At 38.7% G+C, this 22,528-nt stretch overlaps 1 protein-coding gene across 2 annotated transcripts in view; it reads right to left on the bottom strand.

Annotated features, from left to right (window-relative positions):
- The window catches only part of CHM (CHM Rab escort protein), a 65,993-nt gene extending 44,120 nt beyond the window's left edge, over positions 1-21,873 (bottom strand). The window contains exons 1-5 of one of the 2 annotated variants that reach the window (XM_042479551.1): positions 21,768-21,873; positions 13,294-13,360; positions 7,643-7,715; positions 6,794-6,918; positions 1,837-2,239 (exon numbers count right to left, since the gene is read on the bottom strand). In XM_042479551.1, coding sequence (XP_042335485.1) covers positions 1,837-2,239; positions 6,794-6,918; positions 7,643-7,715; positions 13,294-13,360; positions 21,768-21,816 — 717 coding nt within the window. In that variant the 5' untranslated portion in view covers positions 21,817-21,873. Of the gene's footprint in view, positions 1-1,836; positions 2,240-6,789; positions 6,919-7,642; positions 7,716-13,293; positions 13,361-21,767 lie in introns of those variants that run through there. The other variant, XM_042479552.1, reaches the window with a different exon arrangement.
- Positions 21,874-22,528: the final 655 nt, after the last annotated feature.

Raw genomic sequence — 22,528 nt, 5'->3', positions numbered from 1 at the left:
GTACATATATGCAATGCTTTCCAGAGATTTCAGACTTGGATGTACTATTTCCAAAATATCCTTTATACGTGTCCAACAAGTGCTCTATTTTTCAGTCCCCAGACTTAACTACTGTCCTTATTTTTTTCCAATATCCCAGAAAGCAGAGTGCTCACAATGGTTACAAGTTGAAACCATAAAATTTAATCTTCTAACACCTTTCCTCACTTTGTATAAGCTACAAATTTATTACACATTCTTAGAAGGACATGAATGTAAAACCCACAGCACAAGATGGATGACCTAACTTTAAAAAGCAATGCTCCACTGGAGAAAGTTACTTATGCGATGCCATCATTCTCAAAGTCTTTGCAGCCAAGAGAATATAACTTTGCAAGGATTAGGAAGAGACAGGTGTGTTTGTCCATCAGAGCACAGCTGTGTCCTGTCCTGTTCTAGAGTGGGGAACTCACAGGATATGATAGATCAAAACTAGCTAGAGGTGCAGAACCATGAAGAGCTCCATTTACTTTGACAAAGTTAGGACTTTTCTCATGCTAGAAGCATGTCACCCCCCTACCTCCTCTCCAAAATCTGCCAATTTCCTGTGGAGTCTGTGATGGTGGCAGGACTGAGACAAAGCCTTCTCCTGGAGATCTTAGGATGCTTTCTGGTTGGTATGAGGAGATATGGTTTTTTAGAAAATCTGGACCAAAGCCATATAGCGCTTTATAGGTCATGACCATCACTTTGAAATATACATGGACCATGTGATCATGTGGCCAGCATGACTGCACCGAACATTGTTACCTTCCCACTAAAGTGGTACCTATTTATTTACTTGTGCTTTCGAATGGCTGGGTTGGCATAAGCTGGGGCTAGTGATGGGCGATCATTCCATCACATGGTGCTTGAGTCTCGAACTGCTGACCTGCCAACCTTGCAATCGTCAGAGTTGGCATCTTAACTGCTGAGCCACCAAGTTCCCTCTGTGGGAAATTCAAACTCAAAGCCTCTCTGCTCAGACAGAACTCTGGATCTTAGCTACCGCTTACTACTGCTACCGTATATACTATACTAGCTATATACAGTCGGCCCTTCTTATACACTGATTTATTATACACGAATTCAAACATCCACAGTTTGAAAATGTTCCCAAAAAGTATAAATTTCAAATATCAGACCTTGATTTTCCATTTTTTTTAATAAGGAACATCATTTTGCTATGTCATTATATTTAATGGGACTTGAGCATCCACAGATTTTGTTATCCACGGGGGATCTTGGAACCAAACCCCAATGTATAACAAGGGTCCACTGTATTTGTAACTATCCAGCTTCATACAGAAAACATGCCACCATAATATTTCTCATCCTATGTACCATGTTGTACTGTATTGGTTTTCCCAATTATAACCCCTTTGGCTGTCACTTTTCCAGTTCTTTAGAAAAACATCACACTAAAATGAACAACTGTAGAATGGTATTCTTAAATATATTTAAAAAAAACAAAGTAAGAGAAGCATCTAACCCCCCCCCCCAATCCTTAAACCATGATTATGAAAAGCATTGTTTTCAAAGGGAAGGCTCAAGAACCATCTTGTTAAAGACTTAAGATTGGCGATAGGGCCAAAGAACAAAATGTTCTGATATTTTTGCCTTGTCTCATTGTTTTTTTAAAAAGGGCATATCCTTTAAGAACTGCAAAATATTCTTTTGTAAACTGACCAATGCCCTTTACAGAGCAATATATAGAGTCCTGCTATTATCATAATCTTGTTTAGCCTTCAAAGTTTCTAAAGTGATTTTTAAATGGAACAAATAAGATGCTTTCAAAAAAGTAAAGGAACTTCCTACCTTGGAAATTAAATCAATATTAAATCGTCTCCCTTCTTTAACAATTTGGGAATAAGTAATTTTCCATGGTTCAACTGATGTTTCAGTCATAGATGCAGATTCACTGTTTTCTGTTTCCGACACCAACTGATCAGGTGTTGCACTGTCACAGCATTTCTCTCTTGGTGAGGTTTCTTCTACACTATCTTTGTCAGCTGTACAGTGTGGATCATACTGTGCAACACTTTTGGAGCATGTTTCTTCACCTTTAGCCTCCAATGAATGATCCTCAGAAGGAAGAGTCTCCTTGTCATCATCCAATGTAGCAAAGACTTCCTCCACAACCTCACTAGAAGCAGAAATAACCAAGGCAGACATTTTTGGCAATGCACCAGCTTCTTCCACATCTTCAGATGAATCCTGACTGATTTTTAGAAGAGAAGGACAGAGAAAATTAGTGCCCAAAAACGTCCAGCTTATTAGACACAAACAGCCACTTCACCAATTTTCAAGATGCTGTAAATGATATGCTGACCTTGCCTTATCAATATAAACACAGTGTATATGTATGTAACAATGAAAACTGGCTATCCACATGTAAAGCCCACTCCAAGTCACTAATCAGATGAACCATTGCAATTGGAATATTCACAAACAACTCAGGTAAGGAGGGTTTGTCAACAACAAAATGTTAAGACACAACACGGCTTTAGTGAAAACTACTTGTTCATACAACAGAAGAATACTGCCTTGTAAGAACTATGGACAGGAGGGGTTGTGAAATGAGCAAAAAGGCAAGATATTAAAATATAATTAGAAAGGTTTTTTTAAGTAATCAGAGAGAAAAGCACAATATATTTTCATCTTCATTGGCCCCATCCATGGCCTTCAAATGAAACTTAATGAAGGCATGCTTTAAATCTTGCTGTTATGCCCATTAATCCTCTGACTACCTGTCATGATAAAGGTAAAGCAGGTTGAAAGAGCGAGGTCAGCACATGTAACAAGTCCTGGGCATCTTCCTTTTTCCTTAATGGCAAAATCCTTAACATTCTCTCTCTAAGGCTGCACTCCACCTTTAAGCTCATCTTTCTTTTTCATCTTCAACTTCAATGAAACCTACCTCTACAACTAATACTTTGAACTTGGGTTTTCAGTTTATGCTACCAACAGAGATGAATCAAATCAGTGTCATTATTAATGGGGGCGGGGAAGAGGAGTTCGGGCAACAATTTTGCATTATCTTTTTATCTCTTAACCAGATAGCCATTAATCATCCAAGCAAATGTTTTAAGCTTAGCTGACAACTAATGAACTGTGATTTCAAAGGTGATCTGAAATGAAACAGCAGTAAAAGTTCAGTAGCTATCATTATAAAAGGCAGAATTCCCTTCACTGCTAGCAATAAAAGCAACTTCATTTTCAGGTCCTCTTATGTCCATCTCTGATGTAATTAGTAGCCCAACTGTATTTACCAGAGAGACTTCTGCATGGGATAGGGCAAAATAAAGGTTGTATCATTGCTTGCCTCTGGTCAAATCCATATTTTTTTCAACCAAAGGTACTACTGTGGGCCTTAACAACTCACGAGCTTCCCATCCCAGAAGTCAACCGCTACCTATGGACAATTGTGTCCTGTATTATTCTATAGTGGTGATATGAATGTGCATGCTTCACTGGAGGCACATTCACATTACTATCACTGAAAAAGGTGGAGTACAAACATCCGTGTTTTTTTGGCATCCATGGAGGGGAGCTGGAACTGAACCTTCGCCAATATGGAGGACCCACTGTGATAACAAAATATTGGAGCTAGCAGCTTTGTATTATCAAGTCAACACTATGATCAGGTGGACATTTTTAAATGCAGTGTAAGGGTGAAGGTGTGGAGGACTGGATTACACCGCTGTGAGTTTAAGAACCACCACACATGCATATTATGCACAGGTGAAGCAGTAGGAGAAGCCATTGCTGGACTCGTTTGAAGCCACCCAACATAAAAAAGAAAGAATTTCTCCCATCCTTTCCAAAATGCATGTGTGCAGGAGAAAAATTAGAATGTTATTCTCCTTAAAGAGGGTCAATATTGCTCTAATATCACTGCTATGGTATGGCAGAAGTGGGACTCATGCAGCCCTCCACTGCTTGGATTGCAACTCCCAGGATTCCTCATCACTGGCTATGCTAGTGCTAAGGCTGTTGGGAGTTGTAGTACAACCACCTCTGGAAGACTATAAGACTCCTACCCATGATATATAAGTGTCACTTTGTGCACACCTCCTTGACACTGAACAACCATGAACAAAATGTTGTGAGGCAGGTTGGGTAAAGGGACAGTCCCAAGGTCAAGCAGTGGGCTTTATGGTAAACAGAGGATTGAACCCAGGCCCCAAGACCTAAATCTACCATTCCCATCCAGAGCTAGAGGACCTCCAGATGTTGCCCTACAGTCCTAAACAGGCTTGCCATTGGTGAAGGATGTTTCCATTAGTATTTCAACATCCTCTGAAAAGAACATGAAGCTAGATACCACTAAATTAGTTCATGGGAAGCATTGAAACATCATTAAGATGGAATGCTAAGTGTGCTTCCATTAATAACTTCTACTGAAATCAATAGGACTTATTTCTCTTGTATCAAGACCTTTCTCTACAGGATCACAGTAATATGAAAAATTAACTGTGTATCTTTACAGCTAATATTTTAAAATACCAATTTCAATGGACCAAAGGAAAAAAAATCCAGCTAATCCTTCTGAATTTAGACTATTAAACTGAGATATTCCAAGCCACTTTTAACAACCTCCAGAATATATCTTGCACAAAACATCAATTTTAAATAGAACAACTGTGACTATAAAAACTAGAGTAAGAAGGGGGGGGGGGAATCACTCAAGTTTAAATCTTTGTGCAGGCAGGGATATTTTTTCCCTGCGTCTCTTTTGGTAATACTAATTCGCAAAAAGAATACATCTGCAGCACAAATTGTGGTGTAAATTCTGAACATTATCTAGCGTCATTCATTAATTAATGGTACTAACAAAAGAATCTCTCAAAGCCAATGCGTCTTATTAATGCCTCGTAACAACCACCCCTTCCGATAGGTCAAAAGAAAAATTGCCAAGCAGCTGGTTAATTTATGCAGCACAGGTGTTCACTATTTATTTTTCAGCCATTTGCCTTTTTTTCAATACCGCTTGTTGCGGAGATGGTATTCTTCCCCTTTGATGGATGCACTTTGTTCTGTGGCCATTCATTTCAGCTTTGCACACTATATTACCACTGCTACCCAGCTGTTTTTATTCTCTCAAAATAAATGTTTCATGGCAACTTCATAGAAGTTCAGGGAAGTCAAACAACAATGGCAAAAAAATGAACTGAAAGTATAGACCACAGAAAGGCCTGGGATGAGCTCTTGCTTGAACATTTAGTTGCTTAAAAGAACTACTATTAAATTTATTTATTTATTTAGAGTATTTGTATCCGCACTTCCACCACAAAGGCTCTCAGAGTGGCTTACAGATTGTTAATTTGACAGTTCCCTGCCCTCAGTATAAAATGTAAAAAGACATACAAGGTGAAGGGAATGGCAGTGTAGAAGGGGGCTGTGTATTCCTGCAATGCAAGGGGTTGGACTGGGTGGCCCTTGCGGTCAATTCCAATTCTAGATTCTCTGAAGTCAAGATATACTAAAAACGTAATTCAAATAATATTCTTTCAAGGCAAAGTGCTGGTTTAGATGAAACAGCCAAGCCAAGGTTTGAAGGGTGCTGCTGTAGAGCTGAGGAAGGTGCAAAAAACAGGCAACCAAAATTATCAAGGGACTGGGAAAAATTCCCTAAGAAAAGATTAGAATGTTCAAAGCTGTTTGTTTTAAAGATGAGTAAGAAAGAAACATGACAGAAGAGCATAAAAGAGAAGATCCTACATTGTGTATAGTTCCCCATGTGAAGCTCTACATCCTCCCACCTCCTGATAGCTGTCAAGAGGTTGAAGGGCCCCCGGTGCTGATGCTTGCTGGTGAGAAGGAGGAGGAAAGAGGTGATTCAGACCACAGAGAAACAGCTGGTATCAACACAATCAGCAGAAAGGGGAAGAAATAAGGATACATCTCCTTTTCCTTCCCCCAGGAGCCCAGACCAGCCAGATCTTCATGGAAACCGGATTTAACAGCTGCTGGCTGGTGGAAGGTTTCTGGATAAGGTGTAAAAGCAAGTGCATAGCTCGGTGTGCCCAGTCCTAAAAAAGGGACTTATGCATGTATAGGTCACTCAGAGGATGCTAGCCTATGTGTGATAGGGAGAAAGTGGATACAGACAGGTTTTCTTCCTCTTATTATAATTATCATCATCCAATGAGGATGAGGGATAGGAACTTCATAAATGACAAATGAAAATATAGATGTCCATACAACACAGTTTAAGTAAGGAATATGTTACCACAATATGTAGCGATAGGCTAACAACTTAGATAAATTTACAGAGCTTAGAAGTAATGAATTGTAAGTAACACAGCTGTCTGTAACAAGCTACATTTCTGGTAAAGCACATTTGAAAACTAACATAACAAGCAGGAACAAAATCACATTGTTGGTGTGGTGACTATTCTACAATTTCTCCTCTCCCACTGTAAAAAATGTTTAAAACTTAACCTAGAATGAGATAAGACAACATTGTTTGCAAAAAGCAAACAATTTGCAAAAGGCAAACAAATGAGTAGCATTTTCCAGTTACATTCTGAAGTTACTTTTAAAGGGCATTTTTCAGGTTTTATATCAGAGCATTTCTGAAGCTGACTTTGGCTGAAGTTATGTGTTCTAGGCTCTTCTCTCCAATATCCAATGGAGGAAAGGAGAGGCCTCACCACTATCATGGTGATAACAGAAGACTCATGTCACTGTTATTTCAACCATCTCTCATTGCAAATATATCCCTTCTCTTCCTCCACACAAAATTAGGTGCAAACAACTATGCAGTTACCTGGCATAGCAGAAGTCTTCAACATTTCGAATAGTTTGGTCTACTTTGTTAAGAGGAATGCCTTCTTCATTTTCAAGGATCAGCTCTTTCCAGGCAGTGTTTTCCCCACATGGTTCAGCTCTTTCCTTGAATGAACAACCAAAAAGGAAACTAGATTTATGTTTTTTTAAAGTCTTCTAAAAATATACAAACAGTACTCTACATTTTAGTATTCTACAGTTGCCCCAGCCAACATAGGCAACGGTGATGGAATATGGTGGAATAGTCCATCAGCCAGACTCCGTGTCCTGTGCTCATCCATATGCTTAGTCCTCGCTGGGGAATTTTTATACCTTCTTTATGTTTTTTTTTCTTTTTTAAAAAACTTTTGCAGATTGGAGGGTATTCCTGGTCTGCTGATATCCTCCCTTTGTATACGGATAGCACTGTCTTGGCCATACAAGGATCTGCTGCTAACGTTTTTGATGCTTATGTACACCCATTATTATTACAGATTTTCTTCTGGCATGGAGAGATCTACTGGACATCAGATCATGATAGGTGTTATCAAGCTGCTGAAGTCTACTAGTATAGCTGCCATGGTAGAATCCATATCTGTCATCTGAGGACCAACCTGGGCTATATCCAGAGAAATTCATTACCAGATGATGACCACAACAGCTGTGAACACAACAATGGTGATCTGGATCAGTGTGGAGACTGCTAAGACCAATGAAGTCATGGGTTTTCAAAGTGTTCAAATTATGAACAATTATAAGCTAATATTCACTGAATGACACTAGCAAAGTGAAAGACAAAAACATAACAAAACAATATAAAGTAATGACAAAACGCTGAGATAAAACTTACTTTGTTCTCTTTTATCCAGGACAATAATCCAGAGAAACTAAAACTTGCCCAGTTTCCTCCATAGTAATTCCTCCTGTTAGGGGGAAAACATGAGGGAGGGAGGGAGAAGAATCAACTCAACTAACATTCTTTATTGCAAGAATTCGGTTACAGTTATTTTAATGATGTACACAGCTTGTGCAAGAATAAACCAGTTCCAAACAAGTAAAATCTGGAGCTTCCCATTTTAAACATACATAGCACTAGTAGAACTAGTAGATTCCTGAAATATGTATGCAGGCCTCTGACTGCAATCCTCATATAGCATCCTATAGAACTAAATCCAACCACAGAAGCAGCAGGAGATTTTTAATACACACACACACACACACACACACACACACACAAGGTCCTGCCACTCATTGGGCTTCTAAAAGTGATTGTCTTCTTGAGATACATACAGGTAATCCAATACCTTGTACAATTCAAGATTTTCAGGATAGCTTTCACCAACAACCTCTGTAGATTTGGTGGCTAATGGAAAGCTGTAATGGGAGGCTTGCTCTACCAAAAAGTCTCCAATTTGGAAACAATGGGTAACTTTCCCTGACTGTCATATGGTAGTCTTTGTCATTGTTATCAACCCTCGAGTCGCTCTCGACCAATGGCGACCTTGTAGATGAGACATCTCCAAGACTCCCTATCCTCCTGTTCAAGTCCTGCAAATTCATACCCGTGACCTGTTGAGTTGAGTTTCCATTATAGAAATTATATTCAGCTTTCCATAAAGCGGTCCAAGGAACTATGTTATAGAAGGTCTTTCAACCTTCACACAGGTGCATACTGGAGTTGTTTGAGCAGATCACACTCTCAAAGAGCCAAAGAAACCTCAGTTTAGCCAAAGATACTGATTCTCTGTGCAACATCTCTCCAGGCCAGGGAAAGGGCAGGAAGAATCCCAAAAGAGAAGAGAAGGCAAAGGGGAGATTCCATATTTCCAAATCTCAGAAGTTAGTATAAACCATGTTAAAGGTTAAGGCAGTCCCTTCTCCAAGATACCCTCACTTGGTGGTTTCCAAAAGGTTTCTGAAATTATTTTCTCATTCTAAAAGGTCGAAATGCTTATCCTAATGCTTCACCACTTGCCCTAAGAGATTTTTGGTCATATGTTTCAATCTTTGGTCTTGTCTATCAGCAGAACGTAGTGTCTGCAAGAACTTCTCTAGAAATGAATTTGACAACCTGATCTCCAAACCAGTTTGATTCTGTTTATTTTTAAATCAACTACTGTTACAACAAACCACAATTCCTTAAGCCTGAACATGATGGAGAACCGTGATTAGTTCTAAAGCAAAAGGTAAAGCTGTTGATCTCTTCATGCAAATGAAAGAGGTGAGGGCACACACCTACCAAAATCACATGCAGGCTGATCCCCTTCTATATTAACTATGGCTTAGCATTATACCTAAATCTAGGCTCTGTCTTCCAAGAAGCAGAGACCTTTGTATCTTTCTCGACCAAAAAATGGGTTATTGATACAAGCATCACGGCAGGCTTGCAGGTGGAAATTCTATTTCTTGTGTGAAAATCAATTAGAAAAGCTGCCTCTTTCGAAGCTGCAACAGCCCTGAAAAAATTAATCAACGCTGCTGATGTCAGGGAAGAAGTTGCTGATGCTTCATGATTTCTCCAGAGAGCAGGCTGCAAGTGTCTTTTCTCTATTTGATCTCTTGGAGCAGTGGGGAACAATCTCCTGCCATCAGAACAAGTTGCCTCTCACATCTGCCATATCAATTTTAAGAACAAGAATGTAAGAGGACTTCTTCCTCCAATCTTAAAAACTTGTACTAAACATGAAACTGAAGCACTTATTAGACTATTATTTTCCCTCAATTTAATCCAAAATGTATATTAACCAAAGCATTTGTGCATTTCAGGATTTTTAAAATTATTTAAAATTAGTACTGAGGGTCTGAACTACTGCTATTTCCATTAAATTCAGCAACACTTCTACTGAATCCTGTGGCTTTCCCCAGAATTGTTGGCCTCTTACTCTTGCATGCTCTCTTCTTTGCACCCTAAAACCAATTGGAGGGCTGCAAGAAGAAAGGAAGGAAAAAAATCTCAATTCTGCTAGCAGTGGATACAAAAATACACCACTAAAAATCCGGTCTAATCCAGCATCCTATTTTCAAAAGTAGTCTGCTAGAAAGATGGGTCTGGTAAGCATTTCATTATTTGATTTCTATTTCATCCTTCTTCCAAAAAAATGAATCCAAGGCTACTCACAATAATATAAGATAAAGGCACACAATTAAAACACAAAACTAGATCATCTATCAAAACAGAATTAAATTAGATGCACCATATAAAGCAATTAAAACACATCACTAAGAAAGGTACAGCATCCCAATGGTAGAGGTACTGTCTTCTACAGCAAACCAAACAGCAGAACACAAAGAAGCAGACTTGAATGCAAACATCTTCACTTATTGGCAGAAGGACAACTGAGAGCAAGGCAGCCTATTCTGCTTTGGAAGGGAGTCTGGGAACAATCACTGAGAAGGTCCTCTATCAAATCCCCTCCAGAAGGATGGTAGAATGGATGGCCTCCCCTCCAGAGCTAGGTCACACTCATTGGAGAATACAGTCCTTCAGATATAACATTCCATCTCTTCCTCTCACTCTTCAAGCAAATGATAATCAGTAACTAAATGGAGGTTCCACTGAGCTTTACCAGTCAACAGATGTTGATAAATTCATGAAGGATATGTCTGTACTAATGACAGATGAGGTAACAGCTATTTGGGCAAAAAACCTGCCACGCTGGTTCTGAGTCCTACCACTTTCACAGGCACATTTGGTGGAGACACATCTGGCTAAATTCCCCCATACACACTAGAATGAAATCATGAAGACACCAGAAAATCCCCACATTTGGTGCCATAGCAGTGGGACAAGTGGAGGTCCCCATGTTTGCTGGTAGTGGTGGGAATGTCCTTGTAGGACATTCATTTATTCCACAATATGGCACAATATGTGCTACTATATTGTGGAATGAGTGAATGCCCCTACAAGGGACATAGAGATGGTCATTTGAGAAGGGAAATTTAAAAGCTCCAACGTTGGAGTGAAACATGCTTATAGGTAAGCCTGGATTCTAGTCATTATTTATTTTGGTCCCATTGTGCTACTCAAATAAAGAGCAAATAGAAATACAAAAAGACATTCCTTCCAAGAGTAAATGATGTATTTTTGTTGTTTTTGTTAATTGTTCAGTCCTCTCAACTATCCTTTAGTATTTCATAAAGGCACCTTTAATGAAGTTTTCATAAAGCCCAAATTTAAATCAATTAATTTAAATCAATTAAAAAGGCAATTAACAGTTCTTGAAACTGACTGAGCTTCTTTCTTTGTTTTGATTTATACACCACCTTTCATCCAAAACTGGGACAGAAGGCAGCTCACAACAAGATTTAATGAAAAGGATAGAGATAAAAAACACCAAACTTACGAAACACAATTAAATTATACATAATAGCAAAACATAATTGGATTAAAAGCAATTTAAATGCATATCAATTTTTTAAAAGTATAGCACCTACCTGTTAAAAGCCTCTTGTAAAGAAGCTTATTCTTTTTTACTGTGACAAAACTGAATTTTAGCCTCAAATGCAAAATGGGCAACTTGAAGAAATAAAATATATTATTTTTCTCATCTCTTTGGCTAATGCAATTAGAATTAATGGAAAACCAAAAGTACATTCCACCAAAATAGGAAGCGAGGGTGAGGACGGAGGCCAGTCACTGGGAAGAAAGATCTTCATGCATAAACAAATTGATTTCACAACTATACTCAATTCTCAACTTTTGCAACTTCAAGTTTAAAGTCAATGCCAAGCCAGCATTCTGAATTGCAAATGACTTTTCTAAATCACTTAGCATCCATCCTTGAAATTTCACACGTCAACAGCTCATTAATATCTACAGTAAATGTAGCTCTCTGAAAAAGAACCACAGATTTTTCTTTTAACATTTTATTGAGACAGATAGCTAGCACCCAGAAATAGAGCCCCCCTTCAATTACAATTTGGCAGAAGCTAACTTTGGTTTTAAAACATGACTACAGGAATTTATGACCAGGCTGCAATGGAAGTGACTATTTTGAATAAGATTAGCTGCTCTTGATGGGGGATGCTTGGACAGTGTTTATAAATCAACAGAGGTGCTACTCAGTGGTTTATAATGGTCCACTTCAGGCCATCTACCATCATCACATAAGCGGTATATTATGATAAACGCAAAACAGTAGTGGGAGATTAAAAGTAATAAGATCCACCCAGGGTAATGAATCCAGGCAGCACTGGCACACACAAAGTACTTCAAAAGTTTCATTTGACTCTCAGTTTCTTCCGCCCCCCACTCCGTATGTTTTCTATCTAACTCCTATCAGAAAGGGAAAGATTTAAAGTTTACACAGCACTGTAAAGGAGCAGATTTACAAGTGTGTCCAATATTCGGTCTCTCCATCTCATACACACTATTCATCTAAGTGTTCTGCACAGGATTTATGGATTTAAATTTTGAGGAACAAATCCAAGAGGTAGTTTTCACCTTTTATTTACTTAAATTTCAGTTTTATTTATTGCTGCGGTAGAACAATTCCTTGTTTGTAAATGCTCCTAGAAGCAACAACGGCCATGTTAAATTAAAGAGGGGGATGCTGTTTTTACACATTTCATCCTTGAGAACTCAGGCACATGGCAGCTAAAATGGAGGGAAGCACACATCCAAAGTTGTACTGTAGTCCAGCAGACGTGATATTTTTTATAAAACCCAAAATGACCAATACAATAGACAATTTGTTGTTGGGTGCCTTCAAGTGATTTCCCACTTATAGTTACTCTAAGGCAAACCTATCACCTTTGTTGACTTTAAGAGCCAGCATGGTGTAGTGGTTTGGGTCTCTGACTATGACTCTGGAGACCAGGATTTGAACTCCTGTTCAGCTAATGAAACCCACTGGTCGACCTCAGACAAGTCATGTTCTCTCAGCCTCAGTGGAAGGCAAAGGCATGTTCTCCCTGAACAAGAAAACCCCATGATAGGTTTGCCATAAGTCAGAAACAAGTTGAAGGCACACAATAACAATAGAGAAACATTGACATTTTAACCATTTTAAATGCATCGGACTGCATGTGGCAAACAGTTTTAAATGCATTGGACGGCATGTGAACATTTGTTGTGTAGACTATAGGTATTATTATGCTGCCTCGTTTTCTCAACAACAGAAGCAACATTTCCCAAAGATAGTATTTGCCCAAACAAACAAGAAATGACAGACATTACAGTGGGCCCTTGATATCTGCTGGGGTTTGGTCCCTTATATAACATGGAAATATCAAGGTTTGTGTGTGTGTGTGTGTGTGTGTGTAAACATGGCTAGATCAGGCCACAGATGCTTAAATCTGTGGATGTTTAAAACTGTACTAGAAACTTTCAAACTTGAAAGAGTGCAATTCTAGTCATGTTTACCAAAGACAATTTAGCTCAATGGGATTTGCAAACAAATGTGTTTAGGACTGTATAAAATGTATTTAACTTGCATCAAAAATATATAACTTGTATCAACGTACACATCACATCCAAAATACATGAAAGACTAAACTTACGAATCCACATGGAGAACTCTCTGGCCACTTCTTGAGCATGCTGCCGCAATGATAGATTCAGGCAAGCCTGCAAGAGATTTTAAAATAGTTATTAAAGAGCTTATTTATTTCTTTTATTTGTTTAATTTATATCTCCACTTTTCTCTCAGTTTGGGTGTCGAGGAGGTTTATAGCATAAGTCAAAATAAAAGCATTTACAAGTATTTAAAAAAGGGATTAAATAACAAAAATAACAAAAGAACGATAGTTTTTTGTGGGTTTTTCGGGCTATGTGGCCGTGTTCAGGAAGAGTTTATTCCTGACCTTTTGCCTGCATCTATGGCAGATGTAAGCAAAACGTCAGGAATAAACTCTTCCAGAACACAGCCACATAGCCTGAAAAACCCACAAAAAGCTATGGATGCCAGCCATGAAAGTCTTCAACTTCTCAGGTGTTTGCTCCTCTGAGCCTCTGAGTCCCAGTTTTGGGGAAAGAGTGGGATACAAATAAATATAATAATAACAACCAGCAGCAGCACCCTGAATAGCATCTGGAAAGGGAACAATACCCAGTGAAGCTTTTGCAACACAGGAATCATACTGTAACCAGTCTGGCCACAGCTGAAGTTTCCAAATTATTTCCAAAGGCAGCCCACATAGAGTATGTTCAAAACACCTGTCACATTTTCCCAGGCCACATAAAATAGGATGTACAGTAATATACCAAGCATTTTGAAGATGGGAACCTTTAAAACCAGTAGAACCATTCTGGTTTTATATTTCTCTGATACCTCAACTATTAATTCTTTCTATTCAACCAAAAACGCTTACTGCTGAGCAATAATAAGAACTGCATTGCCAAAGAAGACCACAGGTCCACAACTGTTGGATTCAGCTTCCCTTTTCTAACAGTGGCTGATAGGATGACAGGGAATCACCATTTTTGGCTAGTCTAGAAAACCAAACCAGATGTTCTGGCTTTCTGGTTTCTCCTCCTCTCCACCAGTTTGGCCAATATGTGACAGATGCAAATAGCTGCCAGGGAAGCTACCTGAAAGGTAAGGGATGCCTCTTTAGTCTTTTACACTTGAGACACCTGGTACACTGGCGACAGCACTGCAAAACAACATCCAGCTCGCTTTCTAAGATTGCATCTGACAAAGAAAGGATTGCTATGCAACTGCTGCAACCTCTCTGCAACCTCAAGGATGGGAGGAAAGAGTGATCCTTCATCTCTCTTACAAGTGTAGAAAAGGAGTTGGATGAGAACATGGAAGCCTGTCCACAAAGGCAATATAGAAGATGGTGTTGCTGTGGCAAGGGTTGAGAGGCCAATGCAGCCATTAAAAGGCTCTACCTTTAGCTACTCCAGCTGCCCTACATGAACAGAGCAAGCTGGGCTTGTTGGTTTAGTCCTGATCCTTTCAGGATTCTGGCAGCTCAGGTCGGGTCCTACAAAGACTTTGGCGGCAGGACTCCAGAGTTCCCATCTTGTGACAACTTACACCGGTGGACCCTTACATCTGGAGCATCTTAGATCAGTTCCATTCTCTCATACTTCAAAGGGTTGCTGAGAAAATGTAATAGGGAGGAGGAGACCTATGTCCACCATTTTAAACTCAGCTAGAGAAAATACAGGATATACGTTTGACAAATAATTCACATAAACCCCTTACATTAAGGAGAAAAAGCTCTATACACAGGAGCTTGGTCTTCTAGCTAACACTTCCAGAATAAACTTTTATACTGATCTGCAGCAAAATCTATGCCCACTTGCGGCTGGTTGGTTTTGCTTCTACGCCACACAGAAGGTGAAACCAAAGCTGTCTATCACATCAGATCATAAAGGAGACCCAGCTGATAGCCTTGCGGATGGGTTTTCTGCAAGATCAGCAAAATGACTCTGTAACAAGATCAGGAATTGGTATGAACTCAGGAAGCATTTTAATATATTTCATATCTTCTGGTGCCCTTAAGGTAGAAATTCAGACTTTCAGCAACTTTTTCGTCATTTTTAAGGCCTACCTGTTTGACAGATAGTGGTAGATTTAATCTCAACTGGCAAAACAGGAGCGAAAACTTATGAAGCTTCAATGCTGATCGCCAGCATCTCTGACTGCTTCATTGTGATAGAACACCATGTAAGACTTGGTTTTACGTTGCAGAGAAGGGGGAGTAAAAGAAAACTATACTAAGAGTAGATGGAAGTGCTCCCTCTCCCCTTTTGCTTAGCAGACAATTCTGGAGGCATTGGGAGTTTCATATCATTGGCTCAGATTTTCTTTTAACCATATTTCAAACTTACACGAAGTATCCCCACTTCTATGAGCCAATTATCATACTGATTTCTTTCAGGAGATGGTACTTGGCCAAAGTTTCTAGCCACTTTGGTTGACACATTGCTGGTCTCCCCGAATGGCGCATTACAACAAACAATGAATGTATTTTATGCTTGTTTGGCTAAGCAAGCCTTTCTAATGCCTTTAAATCTGTAAGTAATGCATACAAAAAAAATTAAAAATCACCATCCGTAATCAAATAATGACATTACTTTCACTACCTTTCATCCACAAATCCCTAGGAACTATTTTGCAGGCTTAACACACAGGCTTTTTGCTCTCAGGATTGAAAGCAATATTAATAAATTTTTAGCAGGTATTATCCTGGAAATGAATATTGAATGTAATGGGGATAAAAACCGGGCAAAGCCACGGTTCCAACGACCTTATAAAAGATAAAGCATGTCCCAAGCGGCAATTTGAACAATGGAAAAAATTGGCTTAAAAGAAGACTAGGGAATGTGTGGCCCTCAAATGTTGTTGGACTGCAACTCTCAGCATCCCTCATTATTGGCAATACTTGCTTAGTGATGAAAGTTGCAGTCCAATATATCTGCAAGTCGCACATTCCCCATACAGTACCTGATTTATGACATTAAAAAAATAAGTTCTGAACATTTGGTGCCAAAAAGTGAGGTTCCACATTCTCAGATGTTTCAAAAAGAGTAGAATTGACCAAGATATTGCTAGCGTAGTTTAAAGAACAAACTATGGGAGAGCATGCTGCCTGCCAAAAACACAACCACTAAAGCCTCATCCTGTGATGCTTCCTGAATTGGTGTTCCCCAAGGGACCAACCATCTTTAAACTAACAACATCATGCTCTTTAGGATGGTGAATGCAGAGGGGAGAAACTATCAGAGACAATAAAGAGCTATTTGGCCCAGTGGGATGTAAAATGTGATGGAAATGAGCCCTATGGCCCCAAGAAGACATTTTGGGCTATTTGGGGACAAAAAACTTTGGGAAAATTTCACAAACAGTTGGCCTTCCATATTTGTGGCTTTGGCCTTTGCAGATTTGATCATTTGTGGTTTTGATTGATATGTTCTCTGTAGGAATCTCTGTGTCCTCCAGTGCAACTCTGCCAGAAGTTGACCATAGAGTTGTGCTGGAGGTCCTAGAAGTTCCTAGAGAAAACACTTATCTAGGCATTTGCAGGTCTTCCAGCATGATTCTGTAATCACCTTCTGGCAGATGTTGACCATAGAGTTGCACTGGGGGACCTGGAGACTCCTAAAGATGCATTCTCTAACGTAAAAAGAAAGGTTTTGTTTTTAATTTGGTTTTCCCCCCACATTCATGGTAGTCCTTCATTCCTAACCCCAGCGAATGTGGAGGGACCACTGTATTACTTTTTTTAATGCCTATGGGGCCCATAGGGGTTCCAATCATGGTAGAATTGCCCTAAACCAGTGATATCCAAACTCTGGCCCTCCAGGTGCTTTGGACTTCATCTCCCAGAAGCCCCAGCCACCTTGGCCAATAGTCTGGGATTCTGGGAGATGGAGTCCAAAACACCTGGAGGGCCAGAGTTTGGACATCACTGCCCAAAACACTGCTGGAGTGCATTAGGGACATTTGACAAAAACAGGTATTTAAGTGCATTAGGGACATTTGACAAAAACAGGTATTTAAACACAAAACTGAAAAAAATTGTTGACTGCTGTGGTCCTCAGGCCACAATTTAACCCACATCTAGTCTAAAATATTCCCCAGCTATTAAAACATTTAAGGGTCCTCTTTGTTGTTGTTCTTCTTCTTCCCCTTTGGAGGAGAGAGTTAAAATCAAGTTTCCCAACATTTCATTTTGCAACTCTTCTCTCTAATCTCTGTTCAGTTTTCCACAATACATTTAAAAAAAAACCACACATATTCGTATCTGGAATTGATTTTTCTTAACAACATACTTACATAAGATAAACATAAAATAAAGTACTACCACCACTCCCGGCATATCAAACAATAAATAATAGATCCCCCTGACAGGACTTTGATGACTGGGCAAAGCCCAAATGCTTTCAGCCAAAATCATATGGAGCCATAAATCACTCTTTATTTTATAGAATATTTCAAAATGGATTCCTGCTTTCTACCTTGAAAGTCATTTCATGTGTTATTTATAACTAGCGAAGACCAGAAAGAGAAAGGAGGGGGGAAATTGCATAGAACCAGAAAATTTACAATGACTGGGTTTTGGTTTTTTTGGTATTTTAAAAAAATATGAAGAATAATTTCTTTTTCTTTATGGAAAAGAACAGGGAGAGAGAAAAATTACTAGAACTAATGCCAGTGAGAACATGAACATCTTCCAGAAGAGAATAGGTATTATTCCATAACTTAAAAGCAGGTAAGAAACAGAGCCTTGCAGACAGATTTCAAGGCAGATGCACAAACTGAAAACCAAACTCAAAGCAAGGCAAACGCTCCAAAGTCAAAACTCTCCCTTTCTGCATCTGTCAAGCTTAGTTAGGGTAGCCAACATCATGCACAGAAACTAATAAGTCAACTCACAATTTGGGCTTGGTGGTCTGTTTTGCTTTACAATCATTTAATTTGGTATTAAGAACTATCTTCTGATCGGTTTGGGTACTCCTTTACATGCTGAAACTGCAGCTAAGAGAAATAAGTTGTTGCAAAAACATCTCACTCCTTCCCTGTCCTTTTGATTTATGCACAGTTAAAATCAGACAACCTCAGAGCGCCCAAGTTTTGATTGGCAAACGTCAATAAAATATGGCAGGGGGAATCTGGCCAATGAAATTTGCTTTTGATGAATGGACTAGTGAATAAAATACATTTTAAAAAACCAGTGTAAACTTGAAGAAGGAAGCACCAAATATATTAGTCCTCTGTGTAGGTGCTTGATTCCAGTCCCCAAATTAAAAACTTAAAGACTAGCTCTGCATTTAGAAGACAGCCAGCATGGGTTTCCCAAAAACAAGTCATGCCAGACTGGTCTAATAACTCTTGCTTCCCCTCTGTATTTTGATAAAGCTTGATGGATTAAGGGAATGCTGTGAATAGAATATGTCTTGATTTTACCAAGTGTTTTGGTAACATATTCCAAACTATTGTGGGAGGCACATGGTAAATGTGGACTAAACAATGCTACTGCTAGATGGATTTGTAGCTGCTTCATAGGCACAGCCCCAAAGGTGCTCACCAATATATTCCCTAACATCCTGAAGACAGGTGACAAGTAGGATGTCACAGGATTCTGTTCTGGGCCTAACATTAACATGTTTATAAATGATGTGGATGAAAGGAAAAGAGAGAAAACCTGTCAAATTTGCACATGCCATCAAACTAGGAGAGTAGCTAACACCCATGATGATAGAAGTAGCACTCACAATTGTTTGTTTAGATTAGAAAGCTGGACCAAAATAAAGAACCTGAATTTCAGCAGGAAAAAACTGAAGTTCAACATCTGGGCACGAAAAATCAGATGTACAAATAAATGATGGATGACAGCTAGCTTTATAGCAGTATATGTGAAAATAGCAAAGGATTTCAGTATACCAAGAGTAAACATGAGTCAACAGGGCAATGCAACACCAGAAAGGAAGGAAGGAAGGAAGGAAGGATGGGATGTAGGAAGCAAAGAAGGAGAAAACAAGCCAGCAAGCAAGCTAATGCTCTTCTATGCTCCATCAACATTACTGGACAATAGTGTCCAGTAACAATACCATTCTATTCTGCTTTTGTCAAACATCACCTGGAGTACTGTTTTCACTTTTGAGCACCACCATTTATGAAAGATATCAAAAGCTGGAACAAGCCCAGGGTTCAAATTACAAAAAAAAAAAGGAGATTCTGATCCCCCAAAAAGTTCTTCAACAGTCAAAAAGACTACCTCAGAACATGATAGACTCTCCATTGTTTTTTGTGGCCATGTTCTAGAAGAGTTTATTCCTGACGTTTTGCCAGCACCTGTGGCTGGCATCTTCAGAGAATGCTGGCATGGAAGAGAGTGGGGTATATATACTGTGTGACCCTAGGTTGGGAAGAGAGATTTACCTGTTAACACTGAAATTCTGGAGCATGCCAACTACTATCAGGTCAGAATGCACAGGGAAGCCACTGAAATCCACAAACAGACAACTTCAACAAGAAAGAAGAAACTCTTAAAGGGAACAAAGTTGGATGCCAGTCCTGAAAAACAACAAAATTAAGACCCAGCAAAATGCAAATGAAAAGCACCCAGGGTCAGGGTTTTTCCCCAGGAGACAATGGATCACTAATTAAACAGACACAAATCCTCCTTTCATATCCTCCCACCCTGAGGCCTTGCCATTCAACAACAGAACAATACACAGCTTAACATGTAAATCATTCTTCCCAACCTAGGGTCACATAGTATATATACATACCTCATACCTTCTCTTCCATGCCAGCATTCTCTGAAGATGCCAGCCACAGATGCTGGCGAAACATCAGGAATAAACTCTTCTAGAACATAACCCCCAAAAACCACAAAAAAAACGACGGATGCTGGCTGTGAAAGCCTTCAACTTCCAACTTGGACTGGGTGGATGGTCATCTGTCAGACAACTTTAGCTGTGGATTTCCTGCACTGGCAGGAGATTAAACTAAATGATCTCTGGGATCTCCTCCAACGCTACAGTTCTATGACTTTATGGATGCAATCCACCATCCATCAAACATTGTCAATACAAATCTTTCGGCATCTCAAGCTAACATGATTCCTGGGGTTTCCTGTGTCAACTTATAGTAAAGCAGCCAAGTGAGGCTGCTTGAAGATGAGCATCCTTGTTCTCATTCACACTGCCCAGCAAAGGCATGGATGAAAATATAGTCAATTCTGACAATACTCGTCATAGGAGTTTATCACACTAATTTCGGGATTAAAGAGAGATTAAAGCACATTTAAAGCATCCCACAAATAAAGCGAAAATGGTGAGTCATTGTGTGAATGATCATCACAAGCAATTATGTAGAGAAAGTGACATCAGAAATGCACTGTCTCTGAAATCCTGAAGGTAAAAAGATGTGCATTAATGCTTTTTTGTGGCCATTTTAATGGCAGGTTTTGTGTGACGTTGTGTGAAACCATTTTGCATAATTATGCGATTTCCCCAGGATATCCACAGGATAAACTCCTGATCTCCTTCACGTGATAAACTCCATATTGATGTTGTTATTATGTTACAGGTTAAAAGTGGCCATTCATAGACCCATTAAATCAGTTAACAGTTACACAAATATTATTATTATTATTATAAATCAATTAACAGTTACACAATTATTATTATAAATCAATTAACATTACACAATTATTATTATTATTATTATTATTATAAATCAATTAACAGTTACACAAACATTATTATAATAATAATTAATATTATATTTTTGGTTATCATTATTGCTATTATTGTTAATACAATATTGATATCACTATTCTAATTATTAGACGATGGGAATGATGCTACATGTTAGAAGTGGGACCCATTCACAGACCCATTAAACCAATTAACAGTTACACTATTATTATTATTATTATTATTATTATTATATTGTAGTTATCATTAGTCTTATAATTGTTACTATAATATTGATATTATTATTACCATTCAACAGGAATGATGTTACACGTTAAAAGCGGTCATTCACCAACCCATTAAATCGATTAATGGTTTTTATGACAAATATTGTTTTTATGACATTACAATTATCATTATTGTTCTTACAATACTGATATGATTATTATTATTATTAGACAATGGGAATGAGGTTACGCATTAAAAGTAGCCATTCACAGACCCATTAAATCAATTAATGGTTACACAAATATTATTATTATTATATTGTAGTTATAATTACTGTTATTACAATATTGATATTATTATTACATGTTAAAAGTGACCATTCACAGACCCCTTAAATCGATTCAAGGCGACACAGATATCTTGGCCGTGTTAAATGATAACAAGAAACCATATTCTGGTTAAACTATTAAAAATGAGGGGGGAAAGACAGATAAAATCAAGCTCCATGCCCTTTTCCCCACTATTTGTGGCTCATAATACCTTAACGCTTCCATTCCCAACCTTCTTGCCTTCTAAAGTGGCTCTATTCCCCCTTTGGCCCATTCACACGTTACGCAGACGCGTGTCTTCCCTCCCAACTCACCCGTTCCTATGACCACCACATCAAACTCCGAAGGGAGATTGTCCGCCATTTTGAAAAGGGGAACCCGTCGCTGTCGGTCACGTGACGACGCTACGTCAACTCCTGGCGGAAGTGAGTCTGTCAGCGAGCGCTCTTCAACGAACGAAGGCAAGGAGGGAGGGAGGGCGGACGTGACGTCAACCGCAGTGCATTCTGGATGCTGTAGTTTTTTGCGGTTGGACAGAGACCTGGCCCCTGAGGCCCTTTTGTAGTAGCATCTTTGGGACAAACACAGCTTGTTGTTGTTGTTTGTGTTGTTGCTGTTGTTGTGTGCTTTCAAGTCGACTTGTGCTGGGATTTCAGCTATTGCTTAATACTATCCTCTGAGGCTGAGAGAGTGTGACTTGTCCAAGGTCACCTTGGGTTTCCATAATAATAATAATAATAATAATAATAATAATAATAATAATAATAATAATAATAATAATAATAATAAATCACTGTAAATTTACACAGCGCTGTACATAAAATCAATAAAAATAGATAAAATAAAACCTGCCTATTTTGTACATTCTATGAAAATAATAATAATAATAATAATAATAAATTTATTTATATCCCACTTCTCCCTACGGATTGAGGCGGGTTACAGCAACACAAATACATCAATAAAAATACATAATACATAAATAAACAACACTACACGATCCTGTATTGTAAATAATTATATATATGTCTCTGTGTGTGTGTGTGTGTGTTAATACATGTTAACATCCAGTAAT

This window comes from Sceloporus undulatus, chromosome 7 (genome assembly GCF_019175285.1).
Source record: "Sceloporus undulatus isolate JIND9_A2432 ecotype Alabama chromosome 7, SceUnd_v1.1, whole genome shotgun sequence".
Lineage (NCBI taxonomy): Eukaryota > Metazoa > Chordata > Lepidosauria > Squamata > Phrynosomatidae > Sceloporus > Sceloporus undulatus.
The sequence above is the reverse complement of the archived record's forward strand: the minus strand, read 5'-3'. Positions and strand labels throughout refer to the sequence as shown.